The sequence below is a fragment of the Chamaea fasciata genome, unplaced genomic scaffold (genome assembly GCF_029207755.1).
Source record: "Chamaea fasciata isolate MVZ Bird 193981 ecotype frontalis unplaced genomic scaffold, bChaFas1.0.hap1 SCAF_9, whole genome shotgun sequence".
Taxonomy (NCBI): domain Eukaryota; kingdom Metazoa; phylum Chordata; class Aves; order Passeriformes; family Sylviidae; genus Chamaea; species Chamaea fasciata.
Genome location: NW_027094094.1, coordinates 9,849,862 through 9,876,480, shown reverse-complemented (window position 1 = coordinate 9,876,480; position 26,619 = coordinate 9,849,862). Strand labels below are relative to the sequence as shown.

Genomic DNA, 26,619 nt, shown 5'->3' with positions numbered 1-26,619 from the left:
CTACCAGCATCTCTAAATCACTTTACCCCAGAAAAAGCGAAGAAGAGTAAATTTAGTATAACAAACTAATCCCAGAAAGATGCTGTGAGACTTATTTGAGGATTTAAAATTTCCTGAAATCCTAAGATGAAAGGGATTCTGAAAATGCAAACACAGAAAATATATTTTCCCCTCAGTCCCGTTGAACTAAGCTGTTAAAAAGCCAAATAAGACCTCCAGGAAATTTTCGTTTTGAATTTGTGGAGCAACCTTTAAAAGCTTTAGTTTTTTAAGCACTATGCTTTCTGAAGAAACAATGGACCATTCCTTTCTAGGCGCCGGTAAAATCTGTTACAATAGCCTCCTGAAGGGCTGTTAGTAAAACCATTGAATTACACGGCACTTAAGAATGTCTGGGGCTGGGGAGATTTTCCCATTAGGGAAGAGAAGTAATTCATCCATCTATTATTCTAGGAGAGGTAGAAACTAGACCTTTCTGTTTAAATCTAGTTTTTATTAGTGTTAAGAGGCTCGGTGGAGGAATTCTATTGCATGGCCAGGAGTGCTGGCTGCAGCTGCAGTTTTGAAGGAGGAGTGTCAAATTGAAAATTGCATTTTCTCGGAGATGTTACACTCCAGCTGTTGTCACAACACCACCTGAGATCACCGTAAGTGGAAGAGGTTAGGTGAAAATTAATATTTCTCTCCCACCACTCTGCTTATTTTTGTGTGTTTGACAGCTCCTCCGGGGAGTCGGACAGTGGCTCTACGAGGCAAAGGAGCGGGCACGGACTCCGGCCAAGCTGTTTTCCTGAGAATGTTTCGCACCCTCGCTGTTTGCCCAGCTCACCCTGGGCACCCATTTGGCTTGGCCCAGACTACTTCCCTGTGGATGCGGAGCTCGGCCCTCAGCCCTACACAGCTAGGGGGAGGTGGCTGAGGGAGGGGGTGCGCTGGGGCAGGGGTCGCCTCAGCGCAGGCCCTAACGCTGCTGATGCCTATTTTTTTAAATTATCATTTTTCTTTTAAAAAAATATTTTTAAATCCTCGAACGGAAGCCGAGACTTCAGACCGAGCGTTTATTTGACCCCGCGCGCAAGCGGCCCCTCAGGGCGGCCCCGACAGCGCCCCCTAGAGGCGCGCGCCGCCGCCCGCTCCTCTCGCCTCAACTTGCCTTTGGCGCCCAATCCGCCCCTCGACGGGAGAAACCACTTCCCCCACGGCCCCGGGGGGATCCCCGCGCCCGCGAGCCAGAGTGGCCTGCCTTCCCCGCTAGGCAGCGCCCTCCAAAAGGCCACCGAGGCACTTGAGAAGATTGGACAAAGGAATTTCCCGCTTTTCCACGTGGTGTCACTTCTTCGGCGGCGCAGGAGCCCGTTCTCTGCTCCTCAGTTCTCCCTCCAAGTGACGTTGAATGGTTCGCGCCAGGACGAAACGGGGAGGGTCCGCCGCCATTTTGTTTGCGTGAGGGGTGAGCGGGCCCTGTGCGGGGAGCGGGGGGCGGCTGAGGGGGCGGGAAGCGGCGGCCGAGACCCGCGGTCAAGCCGAGCGCTGGGACCGGAAAGGAACGCTGAGGGCAGGCTGAACGACAGCGTGGCGGGCCTACCCCATCCTCGGCAAACATGTACATCAAGCAGGTGAGCCGGCGGGGTTCGCGCCGCCAGCAGTGTGCGGTGCGGCCTGGGCCTGGCCGAGGGGATTGGCCCAGCCCGCCCCGGGGCTCGGGGCTCCGCACCTTCGCTTCTGCCCGGCCCGCAGCAGGGGACCGGCGGGCTCGCGGCGGGCTCGGAGACTTCGATCTCTACTGTTCCGGGGGGTGGACCGACGTCCCGGCTGAGGGAGGCGCCCCCGGCCCGGCCACGGGTCAGGTCCTACCGCCGGCCGGGATAGCGGCGATTTCTCTACTCTGCTCCCCTTTCATTCATTGCAGGTGTGAAGTGGCGCTAGGGGCTCTCTTTGACGGACTTGTTGGCGGGGCCCCTTTGTAAGCCAGCCCCGGTGTCCCGGCCGCGGAAGGCTCTTACCCAAACAAAGGGCTCTGCTCAGCTGTCAGAGGCATCTTTCAGCTGTTCAAGTTGTGGGGTGTCTTCTTTGCTTTGGGGTGCTGTCTCTGGCCCCCGGGCATGAATCACTTCACCCGTTATGCTTCACCCTTGCCAAAGCGATCTATGGCTGGTGCTCAGTTGAAAAGGTCCTGGTATACACCTTTTTCAAACAGTTTTTGAGGATATCATTATATTATCTCTGCAGTTTCCCTGCAGTCGCTTTAGCAGAAGATTTTTATTACTGCTTTCGTGTTGCTGCATGTGTGCGTTCATACAAAACCTACCAGGATTCTTATTTCCTGGTGGACTCAGAATTTACCTTTTTCTGACACCCTGCGGGTGTCTTTCTTAAGAAGAATATTAGCTTTGAAAGTGCATGTTCCACATAGATACCAGCTTTTCATCTACTGTTTGGCTGACTGGGCAGTGTTTCAAACGCCTTTTGATCGTGCTTTTGTAAATCACTCATAATCATCATAGGTGGGCACATTGCTTTAAAGACTTTGAATTTTTGTTCCTCAGATTTGAATTGCTCAAAAGGAAACAGGAGTGGAGATGTGAGAAACAAAGTCATTTATAACAGAGATACAAAGAGTAGGTCCAAATTAACTGAGAACAGGGGAGAGGTTTCGTTTTGAGGAAAACAAAAAGAAGGAAATTTGGGTGGTTAGCACTGTTGTAGGAGCTATAGAAGAAAGTGTAACAATGTGTGGGTGTGAGAATAAAAAGAACGAGAATGAATTTGATTCTATCAACATCCCCTATTTTGTTGCTTTCCAGAAGTTATTCTTGGAGTTTGAACATTAAAAATGTTTAAGTCTTGATCTGAGTCGCTACAGGGCAATGGAGAAGTCATGAGGTTTCAGAATATATAGGATGGATGGAGTGATAATCTCTCTAGAGAGCAGCTCTGGGGAGAAGATGATGGTGTTCCGTCTCCTGTGGTGCCCGAGTGTGTGGGTGGTAAAAGTTTGTGCTCCTATAGCAGTAGTCGAGAAATAATAATTGGTTGGTTTTATCATTTTGTAGAGACTTTCAGGTTCTTACCTGAATCAAGTAAATGAATTATTCCAGTTCAGATGGTCTTTACATATTATGTGAAAAAATGAAAAGTAGTAGAGACAAACTTCTAATTTTTTTTGCCCATTTTTTAATTTCTCCCCTTCCCCTTGAAATCTAGTGAGTTTGGAAGCAGCACTGACTCCATATGTCTGGATTTTTAAAAATATTTTTATTAAATATGTTAAAGGGAATGAACGTAGGGTGAGTGGCAAGAAAGACCTGAGTGAGACATTCTGTTCCTGCTTTTCCTTGGGAAGCTGCTGGCACTGAGCTTGCTGCATCTCCATGTGGCAGATGAGGTAGACTGGTGTTTTTAGGGGTGTTGGTGTGCACAGTGCCTGACTGCTCTTCAGTCCTTGCTTTGTCTGAAACTTGCTTTCTCTAGTTTGATCCGTTAAATTGTGAAATCCTTGATTGCTTCCAGTGCAGTTGGTCTGAATACAGTGCAGTTGGTTAAAGAAACCTGTGCCTGGCCTAAGGAGAGGGAGCACAGACAGTTGCAGTTCAGAAGAGGTTTTAGGAAGGCAGAACATTGAAGAAAGCTGTATTGGAACACTGTTCCTTTTCCAAAATAGCTTCTGCTTCAGTCTGATGTTTGTTGGTCAAGGATTAGTAATTTGCTGCCTACCTGTATTCTTAGCTTCAGACCCTAGTAATGAAATTATTTTGCAAACAGAATTTGACAAGAAAGCCAAAGTGCTTGGGAAGAGAAGGGCTCTCTTGAGTTCTTACTAAAAGTTAGTTAATGCCTTAAAGTTTTATTTAGTTTTGATTTTTATCAATGCCAGTGTTTGATTTGCTGTCTGACATGGCATTTTCATTCAATGTTAGTGAGGTGGTTTTAATCCATTATTACAGACAGGTGATAAGAGGAGTTTTCCACAACAATCCTTGATAGTGGCCTGTCACATAATGGGAGACAGACTGAAGATCAAACTTGACATGAATAAATACAGGCATTTTCTTCTCCCAGTCTTTTGTCCAGTACTTTTTGTGGGGAGGATTTTTTCCCCACTGTTTGTTTAATGCTACCAGAATATGACTGACTTTGGATGCAGTTCTGAAGGTAGTTGTGTCTTGAGGTGCTGGGGTGTACACTTAAGAGAGGCTTTTGTAGTAGTGAGGAAAGGCTTGCTGTAATATTTGCGGTACTACTTCTAACCTTTTTGCTAAAGTTTTGTATGTACTTCTTGAATAAAAAGTATTCTGGTCATTTTCTGGAATTTGGGCTACTTTAATATTTGAACGTGTGAGAGAAGGAATGACATGTTCATAGAAGTAGAAAATGGCAATGGGACCATAGAGCTTACAAACGAAAAATTTGGGTAATTTACTATCTTAAGCTTCAGCAGTAATAACATTGATAAGTATCTTGCAGGCGGGTTTTGTGTCCTCTTAAGCAGTAATTTTTAATGTGTTGTAGCAGTCCTAGTGAAACACTGCCACTGTTTTATCTGTATTCTGTTCCTGCTGGGGAAGAGCTGGGCCAAGAGCACAGCTGTTAAATGGGAGCTGTAGTCCTGTTTCACGTGTTCCTGCTGAAATACCTGCCAGTGTCAAACCTTCATGTGGCTGCTGCCTCCCTGGTGTCACTGAGCAGAGCAAAGCTGCTTTCAGCCCAGCTCTCATGGATGAACAGGTTTCTTGGTGCCACAAGTTGGGTCAGTTTTGTTGCTATGCAGAGCTGAAGTTTTAGGATATTGTGACTCTGTGCCTTGTGTATTGCTAGGCCTGGCAAACCTCAAAATGCTGCTGAAATTAAATAGTTGAAGTTTGATGAGCTGCTTCCAGATAGATGACTGTTTGCTTCATAACTCTTGAAGTTATTTGTGTACATTTTTATTTGTCTTGTTAGGCTGTGAATTGGAGCCAAGACAAGCTTGCTTTTTTATGTTTCCCTTTAGACTGCACAGTAAAATGAGACTATTGCATGGGAAATAGGCAGCTAGTACAGTTTGTGCAGCCTGCAGTTGCACTGCTTGGAGAACTTGCTAATAAAATTCTCATGCTGTAAGTAGATTGCTTTATAAAAATTAAATGTAAGTACTTGTTATACTGAGTTTTCTTTCCTGTGTATGATACTGAGGCAAATATATGTTTTTGTCTAGTTTGTAACCAAAAAAATCTCTTGGAACTCTCTTGCTTGCCGTCCTCTGGCCTGCACAAGTACCATCATCTCCTGCTAGGGGAGAAATCTGCCCCTAAATTGATGCTTAGGTGGGAGGCTAGTTTGATATGAGTTTCTGATCCTGAGCTGGAAAGTTGAGTGTGTGCAGGAAGGGCCAGCAAATTAAATTATAATTGATATAAATATTCTGTCAAACCTTAGAGTAGAAAAACTGTTCAAGAACAGAGAAAATATTTTAAAATAACTTCCTTTTCTCACCAGGTAATCATTCAGGGCTTTCGAAGCTACAGGGACCAAACCATTGTGGACCCATTCAGCTCCAAACACAATGTCATTGGTAAGTTCAGATACTTGCCTTTTAGCACTGGTTAAAATTGCTTTATTTCAGATGGTATTCATATTTGTGTCCTTTATAGTTTTTAATATTCTGGTTATATTTGATGATCATATTTTCTGGTTTGGAAACTTCTGTCCAGCTGTCTGTAATGTACCACAGGGTGTGTTCACTTACACCAAACAACTATTAACATTCAATTTTGCTGGAACAAGAGCTGAGTCTCCAGAAACTGAGGTTCATGAATTCCTTCCTAGGTGCACATCTCTGTAGCAGCCAGAACTCCTTTAAATAAAGGTTTTCCTTGCAAGAACAGCAGGAGAGAATTTGTATGGGATTCTTGGGGTTTTTTGTCTGTCATTTTTATGAATAAGCACACCAGCAATTATAAACTCCTGCAGAGAAGGAAGATCATCTTTCTTCCAGTTTTAAAGGAATGTATTTTCTGCACTGTAGACTGTCAAAAAGTATAAGTTTTAAAGTGCAGTTTCATGAATAATTCCTATTTTAATAGCATGTTGTTGTCCACCATTCTCACAGCTCTTCTATTTGTGCCTATGGACGCCTGGTCCTGCCTTTTTGTTTGCATTGATTTTAGTGATTGTGCAGCAACTTTGGAGACTGCTGACCCAACAGCTAACAGTCAATTTTAGACATAAAATCTTAGTGTCCAGGATTTAACTCTGGCACTAGGCAAAAAACCATGTAGATGACATGAATAGATGTCTCACTTAGTAATGTTATTTGCACAGGAGCTAAAACTTTATCCAGGTATTAATGTTCTTAAAATACACTAAAAAAAATCTATTTTCACTGAGAGTTTTTTTGCATTTTTTTAAAGACTTCATAGTAATCCCAAGTAGTTTTTGGAATGACATGAATCTGGATGCTGTGTAGGCAGGCAGGAGTGAAAGGCCTGGGTTGTTCATTGCTGCTGGAAGGCAAGTGGATTTGAAACTGATAGAGTAGGTGCTGATCTTAAAGAGATCACTGGGCCTTGCTAAAACACTGTGGTGTAAACATTGAGATTATATTGGTGTAATGCTGTGTTTTTACACCATTGTTTTTCTATATAAAAGTAGTTATTCCAGTCTTTTACAAAAAATACTGCTGGATTAACAAGTGGAGTATTCAGAAGTTAATGTGCTACATGAAGTTAATACAGTCAACCTGAATGTATGGACAAGTGGTTTCCTCTGGATAAATGTTCTACGGCCAGGAGAATTTGACTTAGGTTTACTGTCCTTACCCAGCAGAATGTCAATATAAGAACCAAAAAGACAGCAATAACTAGGATTGGTTTAACTGTTATTCTCATTGTGGAATAGTTTTGGAGTTTGTAAGCCAAGGTGATGTGTTTGAGTGGGCAAAGGGCTCCTGTACTCAGTGACTGAGTGATCCATCTACCAAGTTCACCTTGTTCCCTGGAGGTTTCTTTTGGGCTCTGCTCTTGAGTACTTTTGTGTAGCATGAAAGGTACATTGCACTGTTAACCTGTAACTTATGTCATAATTCGTGTTTTAATTTTCAGTGGGAAGAAATGGATCTGGAAAAAGCAACTTTTTTTATGGTAAGCATGGATTTCTTATTGGCTGAGGGATGCTGAAGATCCCAGGTTTCTTTGCTTGTTTTTGCTAGAACTCCATTTAACAAATCCTCCTCAATGAGGAGTGGCAGGTTGGAAATTACTTGACAGGGATGAAAGGCAGATCTCAATGTGCTTGTTTCATAGTTAGTCCAGGTTTTTCCTTTGAATTCAGCTTCTCTTACTAAGAGCCTTCGAAACTTTCAACTGGCAAAAGTATTTACAAGAGGAAACTGATTCTAGGAGTTGCCCTCCATGAAAGGTGGTTATGATATTTGCAGTTGTTTTAGGCATCCTCAGTGGCTAAATGCTACTAAATAGCAGTTTGGCACAGCTTAGACGTCCTTTTAATGTAGGGTTGTGAGGGAGATTTTGTGGGGTGGGAACATTAATGGAGGAGAAAAGATGGTAATTAAAGGTGTTAGTACACTTTCTGACAGTTGTATTTATAAATTGTCCAGTGCTAAGTATTTTAGCAATATTTTTAGCCTAGCCTCTGTGCTGTGTATATGTGGAAGGAAGCTAATGAATCCCTAATTGTTCAGCATTGTTAATGATTATGCAGTGAGCCAGTAATGTGGCAGCAGTGACTTCTGCAGATAAGTCCTGTACAGCAGGATGAGTGAGAAAGATCCAGCAGATTAAGGTTTTTAATGAAGATATATTGTAAGATTTTAGCAACAGCATAATTGTATTATATAACACTAAACTAGTTTGTTTTGAGTTAATGAAACTGTTGCATATGTCCCTGAAGGAAAGAATAAATTTTCTGTTTCTTTACTATTTTATTACAGCAATTCAGTTTGTCCTCAGTGATGAGTTTAGTCATCTTCGCCCAGAGCAGAGACTGGCTTTGTTGCATGTAAGTGAAGGTGTATAGAAAAGAAACTAAAGAATAAGATAATGCATTTGAATGGTACAACAAAAATGTTGAATTGCTGGGCTGTGGATATTTTAAGCCAATTATTTTGAAAGTAACTTTCTTTTGTTTCCATTGGCAAAGGGGAATTTATTACACAGTAGTGCATTATGTTGATAATGCATGCTAGTGAATGTGTAGCCAAGATGATCAGAAGTAAAAATATGTGTGCTGGATCTTATATAGATGCTTTTACATCTCAAGTCCTTGAAAGGAGAGGGGAAGTGGGGTCATCAGGGAAAGGAGGAGAAGAATGAGTTCAAAATCTTTTCTAAGGTGGCAGCTGTCTAACCAGAACATCTCCTCTCCTAGGAAGGTACAGGTCCTCGTGTTATTTCGGCGTTTGTGGAGATTATATTTGACAATTCCGACAACAGGTTACCGGTAAGTTCAGTTAGCTGCTTTGGACATGGATTATCATTTCAGACTCAAGTGTTCTGAGTCTTGTGGAAAGCTTCAGCATGGTACCTTGCTTATGAGTCATTTCTGGTAAAAAGTGCCATAAAGTTTCTGGGTTAGTTACAGCTGCTTGCAGAAGGTATGGGTACTTACTGGGTTTTGTTTTCTTAAGATTGATAAAGAGGAAGTCTCACTTCGCAGAGTCATTGGAGCCAAGAAGGACCAATATTTCTTAGACAAGAAAATGGTGACGTAGGTACTTCTTTTCTTTATCTGAATGAGAACAGTAGTATTTCTGTAAAATTCTATGGGCAAACCCAACACACACCCCTAGCATGAAATAATTTATTTCTCTTGTGTAATACTGAGTGCTAGTAGTTTGACAGATGGAACATCAATCCTTATGCAATAGACAGCAGACTTTAAATTTGCAGTTTAATCCATCCATTGATGTTGTGTTTAGCTGCTTGCATAGTATGTCTTTCAGGGTTTTTTGAAATAGAAGAGTTACCACACTCTTAGTTGTTTTATATCCGTCCTTGTGGTGTTTGCCTGTATTTCCCTCCTCTGTGCTTTGAGGTGCTTATTTCTTAATCTCATTCCAATTCTATGGTATTTTAGGTGTTTTCCATTTTTATTCTTTCATTTCATTTTAGAATTAGCCATTTTCAAATTAAGAAGCTTGTTCATACAGAGCATGCATTGCACTCAGTGATTATATTATGTGGTGTATAGTTGTGATACTTTACTGCATTTTTACAGCTCTCACTTTTACTTTAAGTTTTTAATGGATTCATGATAACATTTCAGGAAAAATGATGTCATGAATCTTCTTGAAAGTGCTGGATTTTCTCGCAGTAATCCCTACTATATTGTCAAACAAGGAAAGGTAAGATTCTTTTTCATGAAGTACAAGGAATCACTGTCAAGGGTATCATGTTTCCTGGATGCCAAACTTAGTTCAATTATTTCAGAAGTAAAGCAAAACCTAAATCAGTCTCAGTTTGAAATATTTCTTGTACGTAGAGGCTTCTGTAGCAGATATTATTGTGTTAGTAGTTTATGTTGATTTTAAGAAAAAAATCATCTCTGTAGATGTTGCTATTAGCAGAGTTTTTATCATGGTGATCTTTACAATCAAGTTTTTTTCCATATTCTGAAATACAAAGCAAACTTGATTCCTGTGACTATTTCAGTGTAAATTTAAACGTTTCTGGGCCTATAGATGAGGCAGCAAAGTAATGGTAGAGAATTTTAAGAGGTTGACAATACTGTCAATGGAGAAGGAAAGGAAAATGCAGAAGTACCAAAAGTGAACCACATCAGGAAAAGGGCTCATGGCATGGGCTGTCTTAACTGGTCTTCAAGACCCAAGCAGCTTTCTAGAGCTTTCAAAGGACACCCACATCTGCAGACAAAGCACAGATTACTAGATTACTTGTAATGGCTCATGAGATGGATCATCAAGGACTGTTGTCCCCTCCAAGGGTTGCTGGAAGGCATACTTGGAGAGGAATGCGGGAGGAGAAGACTTGAGGAGCACTTGATGTCAGGAATGCTAACCCAGAGTACAGTCTGCTAGATGTTTATCAGGATAAGTGTTCCTGTACAGTTGAATGTGTGTATTTGAAAGAAACAGCTTGAGCTGTAAAGTCACTCATAGTGGGGATTGGTGCATGCTACTTAGCCAAAATACACATACTGGTTTTAATATAAGACAAATTAGAAACAGTTACCTTCTTAGTAAAGCATGCAGCCACTGAAATTCTATTGAAAGGAAGTGAGTTTTATGTTGGGTGTAATTGTATGACTGATTTGATGTCATATTAATGAGTGTTTCATGATGTGAATTATTCTAAGATTTATAACTCCTGCATTTTAGTGGTTTTATGGTGACATTTAAACTGTCTGATTTAGCACCAGGACATAAAAGGGAAAGCTTGAGTTTCTCTAAACATTATTTTGAGTGGTTTATTATTTCTTCAGTGTACATAGTACTTGTATCCTGAGTTTTAGCAACAAATGGTAACATTTGAAAAGCAACAAATTCCGTTACAAGCCGAATACTTGCTGTCCTGAAGTAATTGTCTCAAAAGGAAAGCCGTGTGGTGTGTGCTGTGTATCTGAATCTTCTTGCCAAAACCTCAAGCAAGCAGGCAGAGCAAAAGAGTGCAGTCTTTTCTCTGTTGTGGTTAGCCATAAATCCAGAGCAGGTTATTGAAATCACAGATCTTGAATTTTCAGATCAACCAGATGGCCACAGCTCCTGACTCTCAAAGACTGAAGTTACTGAGAGAAGTAGCTGGTACCAGAGTGTATGATGAACGTAAAGAGGAGAGTATTTCACTGATGAAAGAAACAGGTAAACTTTACAAAATTACTGCCTTATGCCACAGTAATTCAATTAACTCTAAAATTTCAGGCTTTTTCAGTAAAGCTAGATAGATGTTATTTGTGGTATGTTTAACAATGCAGAACTTGTCATATTTCTTCCTTGAATTTCCAATATCTCAAAAGGTTTAATAAGTTACTTTCTGTGTGCTTTTAGTAATAAAACCTTTTAGCTAAGTTAATATGGATAAATTTACTGTTCAAAACATGAGTGATGGATGTCAGCTGGCAGTGATCTGAAAATCAGGATACCTACTGCTTTGCAAACACTAAAGTTCATGTTGTACAGTCTATATTAATTGTGTGAGCCAAGAGAGTACGTACTTTTGTTGCCTTTCATAACAAGTCTCAACAGTTGTGCTGTTGGGATGGTTTTTTGGAGAGCTTCAGGACATGGGGTGTTTTTACATTTCATGTATGTTGACAAATTCTTAATCACTGGAGTAGATTCAGTGGCTGTAAAGATGGGATTGTATTAAATTCAGTGTTTACCTGAATTTCAATCTTGTCATGTTTTCTAAAGAGGGCAAGCGAGAGAAGATCAATGAGTTATTGAAATACATTGAAGAGAGACTGCATACTCTAGAAGAGGAGAAAGAAGAGCTGGCACAATACCAGAAATGGGATAAAATGAGGAGGGCATTAGAATACACCATTTATAATCAGGAACTTAATGAAACCCGAGCTAAGCTTGATGAGGTAAAATATTTTGGCTAATACAAATTGTAATGAGCTATTGGTTTGGTTTTGCTCCCATCTCCATGTGATCCCTGATAGAATCCTGACAGTGTTAAGGAAACTTTCCTGTCCAGCCGTCCAGGAGCCACTCTGGCAGTCCTGAGCACCACCTGAGTAAGGAGTGAAACCCCTTCCCAGCACAGGTGCCTTGTTTGACTCCCTGCACCATGCTCACAGTCAGACCAGGTTTCCCACAGCAGAGTCTCAGATGTCTCCATCCTTAAAATAATTTTATCTTGGTGCAATAACTACATAACAAAGGAACAGCTCAAGCTGGTGCCTTTGAGGAGGGATCCCAGCAAAGGAAACTGGGTTTTTATCCCGTCACAGTAGAAGTCCTGCTGTGTCTCTGAGTGCCACAGGTTCCCATGCCCACATTAGTTCTCTTTCCTGTGCCTTCCACCACCCAGAGCTTAATCTGCAGCAATCTACAGCTGCACACTGAACTACCTGCACTGTGTGTACTCCTCAGCATCACTGTTCTTCACTAAATAAAGTATTTTCTTTCTGAAACCACTACTAAAGCAGATTCTGGCTACTTAAGCTATTGGTGATATTTCTGTACAGCTTTCTGCTAAACGAGAGACAAGTGGAGAAAAATCGAGACAGCTGAGAGATGCACAGCAAGATGCTAGAGATAAAATGGAGGTAAAAATTCTTTTAAAAGGGCTCTCCAGATGTGTGTTTTTCTTTGTGGTTTTGGGGATTTTTTGGAGGAGGTGGGGAGAGAAAGGATGAGGGCTGGTGGTGTCTATGTTAAAGTCTATTGCATGCTTTCATCCTGTTAGGAAACTTGTGGTTTTTCACACATCTAGTGTGTCATGATCTACAGAATAATGATCTTGTGAGTTTTGATAAATAGTGAAATGTTCGTTCAGTGTTTAAGATACTGCATACTTAAATTTGCATAGGAAATAGAGCGGCAAGTTCGAGAACTGAAGACAAAGATTTCAGCAATGAAAGAAGAGAAGGAGCAACTTAGTGCTGAAAGACAGGAGCAGATTAAACAGAGAACTAAATTAGAGCTGAAGGCTAAAGATCTACAGGACGAATTAGCTGGCAACAGTGAGCAAAGGGTACGTAACACCAGTGAGGTCTTAAAATGTCATTGGCACAAGGAAGTGTTCGTGTACACTGAAGTTTTGGTCTTAGACTGGAGCCTATCACTGTTTTGTAAGGTTTGTTAGATTAGTTTAAATACTAACTTTAAATACTGCTTTGCTTGACTTTCAGAAAAGACTGCTAAAAGAGAGGCAAAAACTTCTTGAGAAAATCGAGGAGAAGCAGAAAGAATTGGCAGAAACAGAGCCAAAATTTAACAGCGTAAAAGAAAAAGAAGAGAGGGGAATTGCTAGGTCTGTGGCATTCTATGCAAATTTTGTCAATGCTATCCATCTGCAGTTAACAAAAACTTGTACTTGTTGCTTGCCATTGGGGTAGCTACATGCACTTGGAGATGGTCTGTAAGAAGCCTTCTTTATTGTTGGGATGGGAACAGTATTTGGCAAAATGATTTTCTAAACCTGACCACTTCTTATGGATGACTTTATTGTTTATAACATGACTCTTTTCTTTTTGTTACTGATTTGGTGCTCAAATTTTAGAGCCTGGTTTGACACTTCGTGAAAATTCTAATAATAATTCTTAATGTTTGCTCTTAATAAATTCAAGATTTCTTTATAAATACAGCATGTCTTTCCCTTCTCAAAACAGACTTGCACAGGCTACACAAGAACGAACAGATCTTTATGCAAAGCAAGGTCGAGGGAGCCAGTTTACTTCCAAAGAAGAAAGAGATAAGTGGATAAAGAAAGAACTGAAGTCTTTAGATCAAGCCATCAATGACAAGAAGCGGCAGATTGCAGCTATACACAAGGATTTAGAGGATACAGAGGCAAACAAGGAGAAAAACTTGGAACAGTACAGTGTGAGTTTTCAGCTTATTCTCAGTCTTTTTGAGAGAAGGGTTAAATGCTCAAATCTTGGACAGTCAGACTTCATTGCCTGTAAGGATGATGTGACTTTCTGGTTGGATGTGGTCTTTGAAAAATGCTTATTGAAAACATCTGCAGATAAACTTTAAACTCCTATAGCATTGCACTATCTTCACTCTGTGTGTTGGCTTTGCCTTCTGGTAGTTTCCCTGATGTGTTTTGCCTCAGTTATCGGGAAGAAGCTTCTGTCTGCCTTGCTCCTGTCTATGTTGGACATAGCCATGTCACAGAAAACAATTTGTTACGTTGTTGCAGAAGCCTGTGTTGGTTGTTTTCACTTCTCTCATTTTTCCAAGCAACAAGATCTTTTTGACTATGAAGCAGGCTCTACACCTTTGTACTGTGGTTGCAGCTGGTTAGAAGTTACATCCCCAGGCATATTTGAAGGTTGATCTGTTACCTGCATAACTTAGATTTTAATTTCCATTCAGAAACAGCTCTTACAGTGCAAATACAGCAAAATAATCCAAAGATAGCATTCCTGCCCGGAGCTCCAGCTGTGAAAACCCTGCTCTTATATTGAGAGAACATACAGAGCCATTGCTGATGGTCTTCTTGGTCTTTGTGTAAATATACCTATTGAAACAGGGTCAGTCTGACGCAGTGCAGGAGTGTAGCTGTACAACGATGATGGTGTTCTGCTAAAATACTGCTTGGTTGGGATCCACATTAGCAAAGTTGTGATTCTCTGAGTTGGTGAATGAAAAAAATTAACATTTACCAGTGGTTGACTGCAATTGTACTGTACTGCTCAATGGTAATTCTGTAGAATTGAAGGGTTAAGTTTGTTGTGGATTTTTGTTCCTTTCTATAAGCATGTCTTGGTTTCCTTTTCCTCAAGGAAGGTTAAATTAAGCTTAGGTGAAGAGTTGTATAGTTTTTTGTTGTTGTTTAAAGAGAAGGCGTCTTGGGTGAATGTCACTGAGAGCTTGCAAGGTTAGTTTGGAATGAGCTGGTTGTGTTTTTAGAACACAGTTACTCTTCCTTGTACACATATAAATACATAAACACTATCGAGTCCTAGCCCTGAACTCCTTTGCAAATGGCAGGTGTTAAGTGAGCAAAGGGGGGATGTCTGTGCATTGGCTTGAACAGCACACTGTTGACAGCAGCTGTCTTGAAAGTCTAGTACTGCTGGAGAGCAGGCTAAGGCTTTTGACTAATAGCAGGTTGACAGGGTACACAAGATTAGTTGTACTTATCACAAATGTCATTTCAGAGCATGATTACACAGAAGTTATATGTATGTTAGTTACTGTTTTGATTCCAGTTCTTACTTTGACTTACAGGGATCCATTTCACTTTGATGCCCAGAGGCACAGTTGAACTCAGTGCCTGCCTTGCCATCTGTGTGGCACCTACACCTTGTTACTGCTTTTTTACAAAACTGTCTTTATTCTTAGTGCTTTTGCAGTTTGTTATAAGCTGCTTAAAATGTCTGTAGGTATTTTGAATTTTTAGTAGTTCAGTATTGAATAAAATAAAGATTTTTTTTTTTAAATATAGAGAGCTGTAGTTTCATATTGTTCTTTTCTTTGTGTTAGAAACTGGACCAGGATCTTAATGAAGTGAAGGCTCGTGTTGAAGAATTGGACAGAAAATACTATGAAGTGAAAAATAAAAAGGATGAACTACAGAGTGAAAGAAAGTTAGTAATTAATTGAAATATGTCTCAATCTCACTTAATGTGAAGGACCCCAACTGTGTAGTTGTTAACATGGCATGTAGGTATGTTTTTTAAATATGGCCATGTATGAACTTCTGCACTTTGCCTTCCCATTAGATTAGCAATCTTTAAGAAAATAATAATAAAACGTTCAGATTGCATTCACACTTACAAAATTCTATTGGTTTTATTCTGTAGTTATCTATGGAGAGAGGAGAATGCAGAACAACAAGCTCTTGCTGCAAAGAGAGAGGATCTAGAAAAGAAGCAGCAGCTTCTCAGAGCAGCAACAGGAAAGGTAAGATAACCTCTCTCTTGATAATTTCTTGTGGAATCTCATTCTTAAAGGACAAGTCAGTTTTATCTGAAAGATATGATAGTTATCTTTTAAATTACGGTCTTGCTGTCATAATTAAGATGGACAAGTCATATCCTGGGTTGAATTTTTCAAATATTTACAGCTCTAGACCTACCTGAAAATGAGTTTTAGAAGCTCAAGGTAGTTGATGTGAGGAGACTAGGCAGAAATGGAATATTTATAAATTTCCTCTGGTATCTTTTTGATTAAAAAAAAACCCAAACAAAACTGAAAAGTGATGGACTCTTATTTATGTATTTTCTGTTAGAGATGTAGGTTGGTTAACAGGAATTTGGCAGAAAAGGAGGCCACACCTGTCACACAGTAAAAGCTGGAATGAACATTATGCCCACACATTTTAACTGCAGTACAGTAATTAGCTGTATTTTTACAGGCCATTTTAAATGGTATAGACAGCATCAACAAAGTGTTGGAGCACTTCCGTCGGAAAGGCATAAACCAGCATGTTCTGAACGGCTATCATGGGATCGTCATGAATAACTTCGAGTGTGAACCAGCATTCTACACCTGTGTTGAAGTCACTGCGGGGAACAGGTAGTGCTATTTAGTGCACTATCACACTTTAGTTGTTGTTGGAAGCTGCTACTGAAATTTTATTCTTTTGAGCTTGATGTCTTGTGGGTTTTTTTGTCAAAGTGCTTTCTATATAGCATGGTCTATATGGCATGGTCAAACTGCTATTCCTTTGTGAAGGAACTAAGAACTAAGAAGAATTCTGCCTATTTAAATATTAATCCTAGCTGCTCCTGACTTTGTCTAACAAAACCTGAAACAAAACCAGAGAGAAAAAAAAACCAAACAAAAAAGGCCCCAGACCTACACTCCTGACACTTACCAGGGGGATTGGCTGGTGAAACTGAATTATATTGAATAAAATGGGCAGCATCTTCCAGTGTGGACCATTCTAGAGGAAGCAAGGCTGATGTTTCAATAATACTAAGAATTACTTCACTTGCACTAGAAAATCTCATGGCTGAGAATAATCTCTAAACTGTCAAAAACTGCTGTTTAAAAGGTATCTGAAAAGATGTTGAGTGTTAATGAGTCTGCATAAAATGTTTTCTAGAAGAAGTAAATGCCTGTTGGGTGATCCACCACTTGCTGCAACATCTAACCATTCATATTAATTCAAATTTTCTTTTTGTGTGATCCGTTCCTGTTCCAACTCATGAGCAGTCAGAAAAGTTCTTGTTCTAATGAAATGTAGATAGCGGCATAAGAGCAGGAAAAAGAGGGCAGAGGTGACATGATCTTGCAGAGTGTCACATAGAAATGTTGATGCTGCTACAATTGGAAATGCAGTCTCTTCTGAAACTCGTGTCAGTGTGAACAAGGGGTTCTCTTCCAAGCACTTCACAGTGTTCTCTGAATCCTCTTGTGCCCCATAGTTTGAAAAAAGCTGTAACAAGCAAGCTGTAGTTCAGCTTGCAAAGGAAAAATTGCTTATTTCAGTCCCTCTGGTGCCCAGGGAGGTGGGTGTCTGTGTGTGCTGTATAGAGGCAGCAGAGGCAAACTCTGGACATCCGTGCAGAGGGGAAAGGCTCAGTGTTGTGTAATAGAAATCCAGGACACAGGTGTGGACACAGTGGCACTATACATGTATAGAGCTTTTCCTGTCTGCATGGTGGAATGTAAACTTGATGGCTAATCCTATTTTAACCAAAGTGAAAAGAGTATCTACTTGCTTTTTCTGAGGAATGGAGTTGGAAATGCAATGCAGCTTTATAGTGATGTGTTATTTAATGGTATCTGCATGAATACTGTCTGTATACAAAAATGTTTGTCCTTTTAGCATAGTAAAATTTTGCCTACTTGTTTGGTTTGTTAAACAGGTTGTTTTATCACATTGTGGATTCTGATGAGGTCAGTACAAAAATCCTAATGGAATTTAACAAAATGAACCTTCCTGGAGAAGTTACTTTCCTCCCTCTGAACAAGCTGGATGTTAGAGATACTGCTTATCCTGAGACTAATGTGAGTTAGAATTACTTTTGAACCTACCTCTGCTTTACAACTATAAAGCCTCTTGTTTTGAACTGTATGGATTGCTGTTGCCCACCACTTGCTTTTCTGTTTGTCTGCAGTTAAATGCTACTTCTAATGTATACTTCTGAACATTAAAAAACTATGTTATAGAAAAATACTTTGATACAAGGTATCTGTTCTTTATTAACTGCACTTTACGGGTAAAAAGGCAATATTAATAAGCAGAGTTTTATTGTAACCTAATACTCAAGAATTACTTTAATTGCTGAATTGTAATTCTGTCACTTCAGGATGCTATTCCTATGATCAGTAAACTGAGATACAATCCAAGATTTGATAAAGCTTTCAAACACGTTTTTGGGAAGACTTTAATTTGTCGTAGCATGGAAGTGTCTACCCAGCTGGCCAGAGCTTTCACAATGGATTGTATCACTCTGGAAGGTAAATACTGCCATTTTATAAGTTATTTATTGTAAAAGAAGGGTTCCTGGGAACATAGGGCTCATTAAGCATGGTCTATTTAGTGTTGTCGAAATAAGATTATTGAAAATAATAGTGTACTTGACTGAGAGGTATGTACAAGGTTGCACTTGGTTTAGTACAGTGTTTAAAAATACAGGATTTCTTGACAAGGTGTGGAATTTTCTTACTATATAAATGTTAGTAGCAATGTATCTCTATTCTGAGAATTAGAAAGCAGATTAGGTTTGCATTCATCCATTTTTTAAAATCTAATTTAACAGGCATTTGTTTTCCTGGAGCATTTATGGTGTTTTCCCTAGCTCAAACCAGTGTTTAGGGTGTGAATCAATGGCCTTAATTCCTTACAAAGGCAATGTGAATTCTTCTGTGCAATAGATATGTTTACATCTTATGTTCTCTGGAATAATCTATAATTGCCTCTCTAAATAAATCTATAATATAAAAAAAAAAAAACCCAAACTGTTAATTGCCTGTTTTAAAGAGGGCAGATTCCCTGCAGGCTTATTGTCTTTTTGTGTCTTAAAGTCTATCTGGAAAAAAAAATTTTAAGGGTGTCTGAGGAGGAAATTATTAAGCATCATACCAGCATATCATATCAGCATACTCTACAAGCCACAGATGCTGCTAATTACTTCATCTGTTTATTTCCTCATAGAAGACTTGATAATTTTTTTCAAACTGGTAGTGCTAGGCATTTGCATTTTTCCCTTAATATAAGTATGTTTTTTCCCTTCAAGCTGCATGGTTCCAGAAGTTAATTAAAAACAAACAAAAATAAGTCAATGCTTAAAGGAGATCCTAGCAGTCTGTGATGATCTTGAGAAAGGGAATAGCACTTAAATTGAATACAGAAATAAACATTTCCCTAATTACTGTAGTCATACATGTTTGCTGATACACTCAGTGCTTTTGTAGCTTAGTTGGAATGTTCAGGTTAACCTGCTAAGTTTTGCTGTAGAAACTGTTCTGGACTTTATGACAAGCATGAAGTGTTGCAGTTGATATCTCATTCTGTTCTGCTCTTAGGTGATCAAGTCAGCCATCGAGGAGCTTTGACTGGAGGTTATTATGACACCAGGAAGTCTCGGCTTGAGCTGCAAAAAGATGTTAGAAAAGCAGAAGAAGAACTCGGTGAACTCGAAGCAAAGCTCAATGAAAACTTACGTAGAAACATTGAAAATATCCTTTTGTTGTTAATGGGGAAGGTTGTGTGATGACAAAGCTTTTGTTTTGTGGTTACAGTAATAGATGGAAAGCAGGAGACTGTCTTGTTACATATCATCTATGGCATTTGTTTTGACTGTTTTCTGGGCAGCCTGGTTCTCTGTGTTACTGTATTTGATACTGATCTTTAAAGCTAAGAGTGAGGCTAAACCCTAGATTGTAAGGCTTTCTATTCCTTTTAGAGTCTGTTGTAGTAACTGCCATAAGCAGATATTCTCGTTATCTGTGTTTGTCTTCACTGCTTCTTCTGACTCAGGCTATATTTTTAGTACTTGTGTTATATAGTCCACTTATGCTGTGGAGGGTAGGTGGGGGAGTGTTGTGTTGTAATAAGCTCTGAGTTGCTTGACAGTTTGGTCTTTCCAGTCTCTTTGCACAGTGTCCTTTTGAGATCCAGTATTTACAGTTCAGGGGTAAGGGAGGTTTGTACATTTTTCTTACACATCACGCAGGTCATTCTGTCCTTCAACCTGAACTCTTTTGCTTTTGGCTTGCATCAGTGCATTAGAGGCGTGTGTTCTGTATTCTGTAAGATCTGAGCTTTCCTTGCATGTTCAAATGTATCCTGGTGTTCTTTTGAATGTCATACTGTAAAATAAGCAAGGAAAGCTTCATTTGGCTTAGTTCCTGGTATTGATAAGTTGATAAGCTGCTCAAGTTATTTTTGTTCATGATTCTTGATTTTTCCTCTACAAGTGATTATTACAGTTAGGTGGAGTTTTGGGTTGTTTTGATGAAAGATGAATATGTCACATAGGAGAAAATTGAAGGTACTAGTAGGAATAAAACGGTTTTTAAAACAAGGAGAGAATTTTCCTTAGCCCACAGTATGGATTAATAATGAGATTGATCAGCTAATGAACCAAATGCAGCAAATTGAAACACAGCAGAGAAAGTTCAAAGCCTCTCGAGACAGTATTTTGTCAGAGATGAAAATGCTGAAGGAGAAAAGGCAGCAGTCTGAAAAGACATTTATGCCTAAGGTTGGTATGGGGTTATTGAAAGCTGTTACTTGGTTTATTTTAATTGTTTCATTAATGTTACTGATAAACTTGCATTCCTTTCTGGTTAACATCGTAATATAAAATATGAAGAGATAACTAGAGGTATGTCACAAAAATATGTTTATATGAACAGGTGAAATTCATATAAATCTACAGATTGCTTTGAGGAGTGATTCTGTCTAATATCTGTCCCACAGCAACGTAGCTTGCAGAGCCTGGAGGCAAGTTTACATGCTATGGAGTCAACCAGAGAATCATTAAAAGCAGAACTGGGGACAGATTTGTTGTCTCAGCTCAGTCTTGAAGATCAGAAACGTGTGGATGCTCTTAATGACGAAATTCGACAACTACAGCAAGTAAGGAAATGAAAATATCTTGTCATTCTTTGTTGCCTTTCTTAGCAATAAACTTTTGGCCTTTTGTATGAAATGTCATTTATGGATATAGTGTCACTAAATAAGTGCTTCATCAGTAGTAGGTGTGTTTAAAGTTCTCTTATTTGCAAAGTATAGTTGCAAGTTTTTCTCAAACAGTGGGTGAATTTTGCCAGTTGATTGTGTGAGAATTACGGCTATTTGTGTTGGAATCATCACTATTTTCTTGCTCTTGCTATCGACTTTCCAGCAATAAATACAAGTAGATATCATCTGAAGGAAGGATGCACAGTATGAGAAAGGAAAACAATTCCTTTAAGTGTATTGTAGGTGAGACAAAAGTAAGCTTTTGATTGATACACGTGTTGCTGGAAAAATACTGCTGGAAATATACTTTAATATACTCTTTAAAGCATTTCTGGGCTTAAGAATTGGGTTCAGATACAAATAAAAATTAATGAAGTCGCTGATCTGTACAGTTGACTTTTACATTAGACACCTTTTAATTTGTTTTTTTCTGTCAGTTAAAATTAGAGGAACAGTCCAAAGAATTGTGATATTTTAATACACAGAATTGTGTAAAGAGGGGTTTTTATGTTGTTGTAATAATTTTTTTTTATAACAAGGAAAAAGTAGTCCTGGTCAGGTAAGGCAGCTAATATACTTCTCTAATTTCTTCAGGAAAACAGACAGCTTTTGAATGAGAGGATTAAATTAGAAGGCATTATCACAAGAGTTGAAACATATCTCAATGAGAATCTGAGAAAACGCTTAGACCAAGTGGAACAAGTAAGGATTTTCTATTAAATGTACTTTTGCAGTTTGGGTTTGGTTTATTTCAAGGGCTAACATGTATTAAATCATAAATATTCATTTGTTATACTGCATTGTCTGTGGTGGGGTTTGCTTCTCTATGTATAAACTGAGTTAAGTGTTCATTTGAATTTCAGCACAGTAAGTTTTTGACAAAAACTACTGTAAATACACAGCCTGTGTATCAACAGGACTATCATAATGACAGATTTGTTTGAAAATCTAACTCTTCTCTAGACTTTCATGAAAATATTGAATAGGATATGTATATAATAGTTATATGAAGTTATATGGAGAGTAGGAGAAGGTAGCTTGTTTGTCTGGCTTATGTTCCCATTCATTCTGAGGCTTGGTGGCGTTTATTTATCCCATAGGAACTGAATGAGCTTCGAGAAACAGAAGGTGGCACAGTTCTTACTGCCACAACATCAGAACTTGAGGCTATCAACAAACGAGTGAAGGATACGCTGGCACGGTCAGATGGTTGGTAACATCATGTTTTGGAAAGAAAACTCTGTAGGGTTTTGAACGTTCACACATACCATGTTTGATTTAGAAACCGACCTTAATGTAATCAACTTGTGTTGGTGGTAATGGGCTCCCGGCTTGAGGGCATAGTACTTGTGAGGCAACTGTCCTACAAGCAAGATCTTGTATCCTTTTTCCTGTATTTAGTCTGACCTGTTTAAAGCTCCGCTGCTGTCAGATAGGCTATCACTTGAAACTTCCTTTGCTTCTCTTTCTAGACTTGAACAGTATGACTGTAGTACGTTTGTTTGGGGGGGGTTTTAAGCTGTATGGGGAAGAAAAGAGAGGGATTTTCAGCCTTTTCCCTGAATTTTAACCTTCTGTTCCTTAATAGATCTCCTTTAGTCTTTTTGTTTCATAAATACTTTATTGGATAATTGTTGATCTTATGTAGGCATGTAAAACTTACAGCTCTGGACTTTGCACTCTTGCTCAATATTGCAGATCTGGATAATTCTATTGACAAAACAGAAGCAGGAATTAAAGAACTTCAGAAGAGCATGGAACGCTGGAAGAACATGGAAAAAGAGCATATGGATGCCATTAACCATGATACAAAAGAGCTTGAGAAAATGACAAACAGGCAAGGCATGCTTCTCAAGAAGAAAGAGGAATGCATGAAGAAAATACGAGAGTTGGGTTCACTTCCACAGGAGGCTTTTGAGAAGTATCAGACTTTAAGTTTAAAGCAGGTAAATAGTGTGCTTAGTTTCATGTTTTACAACCTGAAACATTAATGTCACCTGCATCTTGAGTGTCAAATGTGGCTGGAATTGCAAGTCACTGTGTTAATGTTTTCCATTTACAGTTATTCCGCAAGCTGGAGCAGTGCAATACTGAACTGAAGAAATACAGTCATGTTAATAAGAAAGCTTTAGATCAGTTTGTGAATTTCTCAGAGCAGAAGGAAAAATTGATAAAAAGGCAAGAGGAACTGGACAGGGGCTACAAATCCATCATGGAACTGATGAATGTCCTTGAGCTCAGGAAATATGAGGCTATTCAGCTGACTTTCAAACAGGTAACAAAATAGGAACAATTGTTAAGACACTGGTACTGAAATCAATCAAGTTGTCCCATGGTGTAGCAGCAATATGAGAAGAAGAGGATACTAAATTAATCTGTACTAATAGAAGGTAGTGTCAGGTAACTTGAGGCTTCTACGTTTTTTAAATACTGAAAAATAAGTAAGTCTGCCATTTTCAATATTTCAATATGTGCCCATCTCCAGTACAGCTTCAGCTTTGCTTTAAACTTCTTAAATACTTCCTGTCAAGTGAGTTCTGTGTACTATGTACATCCCTTTCTAAGAACTGTGGCAAAAAACTGCACCAAATCCTTTCTCCAGATTGAGTGAAAGTGATTCTAATGTTAACGAAGAATCTTAACTACAAAATATGTGAATTGTTCTCTTTAAAGGTTTGTTGCTTAACTGAAGGTTACTAGATAAATCTTCATTTTGCTACAGTTCTATGTTTTAATGGTACCATTTTCTTGAAAAAAAATTTGAAAATTCTCAAACTACAAAAACAGTTGTTTTGGCTCTTGTTTTAAGCCAAGCTTTGTACAGCATACATTTCTCACTTCTGCTTAAGAACATGGATCTCTTCTTTGAAGGAGATACTTTGTGTTCATGCAAAAACACTTGTTTGCATTTGATTTCACTCTGTAAAAATGAGTAGGTTTATTGACTGTTTCTTTTTCAGGTGTCAAAAAATTTCAGTGAAGTATTCCAAAAGTTAGTACCTGGTGGCAAGGCCACATTAGTGATGAAGAAAGGAGATGTGGAGGGCAGTCAGTCCCAGGATGAAGGTGAAGGCAGCACCGAGAGCGAAAGGGGTTCTGGATCTCAGAGCAGTGTTCCATCTGTAGATCAGTTCACTGGAGTTGGCATAAGGGTAAAGAAAAATACTTGTTTTTTAGTCCTTTGAATGTTTGTTTAGGTTGTCTTATAACTGTATTTTAAAAAGGCAGCATTTAGTTGATCATGTTTGTTTAATAGTAAGTGATGCTGGGGTTTAGTGTTTTGAAATCATCTTGCTGTTGCATTGTTCTCTTAGGTATCATTCACAGGGAAGCAGGGTGAAATGAGAGAAATGCAGCAACTTTCAGGTGGACAGAAATCTTTAGTGGCCCTGGCCCTAATATTTGCCATCCAGAAATGTGATCCAGCTCCATTTTACTTGTTTGATGAAATCGACCAAGCCTTGGATGCTCAGCATAGAAAAGCTGTGTCAGGTACTTGTCAGCCTTTCATAATCTTTACTGAGATTGAAGGTAGTAGTTCATCTTCTCATTCCTGATGTGAAGGAATAAAGCTTTTAATCATAAAAGCACATTTTTGAGAAGCCCAGTGTGTGTTTGGGGAAGTTTTCATAAACTTGGTTTTACGCAGAAGCTCTGTTCTGTTACTGCCTTTAAAGTGTCTTCTTACTGCACTTCAGTGTGTTGAAAAACAGTCCTGTTTTGAAGTCTAGTTTGATTTTAAACATTAATGGAAAAGTGCTTACGGTGCTTTTCATCATAGATGTTTAATACCATACAGGGTTTGCTGAGTGGCTGGACTTGTCAGACTTCATACTGAAATTAATGAGCATACTTGTATGTATTATGTGGGAAATAAAACTGATGTAGATACTTTCTTGATTTGTGGGGTCTTTGCTTCATTAACCAAAACCTCATTTTGAAGAAAGCAAAGAATTTGCTATTCTTGTCTAACTTTACTGAAAATATTACATTAATAAAGAATTTTTGTGTTCATTTTTAGATATGATTATGGAACTAGCCGAACACGCTCAGTTTATTACAACAACTTTTAGGCCGGAACTGCTTGAGTCAGCTGACAAGTTCTATGGTGTAAAATTCAGAAACAAGGTAAGCAGTATGACAGGCTTCTGAGCAAACACTGTAATAAGGATAAATTGTGCATTTGAGGCATAGTGAGAGTTCAGAGTGAATCAGACTCACTTCAGCTGATGAATTTCTAGTTATGGCGCAGTCTTCTATAAAAAGTTCTCTCATTCCTGAAAGAGAACTTAAATACCTGCAGATGTCCTGTGTCACATTCTTTCATGGGAATTATAAATCAATCATAGACCTGTTGCTGAGTCCCAAAGCCTTCAGAAATGTCTGTCTTACTCTGCAGGAAGCACTGTAATAACTGAATGCTTCTTTGTTCCACCAGGTCAGTCATATTGATGTGATCACAGCAGAAATGGCCAAAGACTTTGTAGAAGATGACACCACGCATGGTTAAAGGAACTTGTAATTACTGCTTATTTGGAAGATGTGTATAGTGCTATGTTTATGCCAGGGACCTGTACATTTAAAATATGAAGTATTTAGTCCTTGTTTAAAATAGTTTTTGAACACACATTTTAACCAAGACCCCAGAAGGCTTAGTTTCAAATGAGCTTGAGTATCCATTTTGTCTCTATTGCTGTATTTTATAAGATAATTGTTAATGTTACCTTTATACAATACCTGTAGTTTGGAAATTTTATTCTCTTCCTTCAAATCTTTTGTAAAGTGTTTGTTGCTGTTTTAAAGCTTTTCAGAAAGTGCTAGCTATTTCTTCTGAAGTATAGTTTTATCATTTATATTGCCTCACATGTTTTTTTTTTAATGGCTTCAATTAAAATGGTTGGTTTTATGGCTGTAACTTGTATATATTAAGTTATATTGGGTTATATTGTCTTTCTGAAGAGGAATCCAATGAGATGGAGTAAACACTTTGGTCATATTGGAGTGGCATATTTCAGAATATGAGACAAAGCAATTCTCCAAACCACTCTTCTTTTTTCCCCCTCTTCTGCACGCTGCCAGTCCCAGAAGAAGACTGCCCCAAATCTATGCTTGTCCAAATCCATAGTGTTCTGGTAATTGAACTGAAAAAAGGCAGGTATCAGAGAATCCTGAAAAGACCCCAGAACTGTGTCCAAACAAATCACAGCCCCTTCTTTTTCCTGCACATTGTCCCATGTGACAACTCCATTACATCCCTTCAGCCTGAAAGACCAGCATAACTTGAGCCAAGTGACAGTCCCAGTCAAAGAGTGAAATCTTCTCCTGCTGTCTACGGTTTTGGCAAAGGGATGTTGAATAGTTTGATGTGTTCTGGAACACTTAAGGATTTACCACAAAACATGAATTTAATAGGTAACAAAGCAGTTGTAAAAAGAGAATCCATTTGGTGTTAAAATGGTACATTTATAAAAATGTAATAACCTTAAAGAATACTTTATGTGACTTTGAATAGTGCAGTGAGAAACCGTGAATTTGTATGTTGCATTTATTCTGTGTAGGGCACATTCAACAAAGCAGAAGAGTAAAGCTCTCTGATAGGTTTTGAATCTGCACACACCCTTGCTCCCCACTGAGAACTTCAGGAAGTGCAGGAAAGGAGAGCATGAACTGATGGCTGGGCTCAGGAGTACTTTTCCTTGCTTCACAAGGCAGGGTGAGAGAAGAGTACTGAAGCTGACATGGAGCAACTTCCCCAGGTAGTGATAGACACGTGGGAAATTACTGCCTGCAGGAAGTCTTCAGCTAGGAGGAGGAGGATGTTGTGACCTAAAGTTTTCTATAG

The 26,619-nt window shown here is 39.1% G+C and overlaps 1 protein-coding gene across 2 annotated transcripts; it reads left to right on the top strand.

Annotated features, from left to right (window-relative positions):
• Positions 1-1,482: 1,482 nt before the first annotated feature.
• SMC3 (structural maintenance of chromosomes 3) lies at positions 1,483-25,692 on the top strand. 2 transcript variants are annotated; one of them, XM_066190945.1, is made up of 29 exons: positions 1,483-1,616; positions 5,476-5,551; positions 7,080-7,118; positions 7,928-7,995; positions 8,365-8,436; positions 8,624-8,703; positions 9,262-9,340; positions 10,696-10,813; positions 11,366-11,541; positions 12,148-12,228; positions 12,492-12,656; positions 12,814-12,935; positions 13,294-13,507; positions 15,119-15,222; positions 15,439-15,538; positions 15,993-16,153; positions 17,452-17,593; positions 17,896-18,046; positions 19,115-19,267; positions 20,144-20,295; positions 20,514-20,672; positions 21,372-21,479; positions 21,878-21,986; positions 22,476-22,723; positions 22,840-23,052; positions 23,738-23,929; positions 24,092-24,269; positions 24,799-24,905; positions 25,216-25,692. In XM_066190945.1, the coding sequence occupies exons 1-29, from the start codon at positions 1,602-1,604 to the stop codon at positions 25,285-25,287; spliced, it is 3,654 nt and encodes a 1,217-aa protein (XP_066047042.1). In that variant the 5' UTR covers positions 1,483-1,601; the 3' UTR covers positions 25,288-25,692. The 2 variants fall into 2 exon arrangements, with proteins under 2 accessions (XP_066047042.1, XP_066047043.1); XM_066190946.1 differs by lacking the exons at positions 1,483-1,616; positions 5,476-5,551; positions 7,080-7,118; positions 7,928-7,995; positions 8,365-8,436 and having other exon boundaries at positions 8,689-8,707.
• The last annotated feature ends 927 nt before the right edge of the window (positions 25,693-26,619 follow it).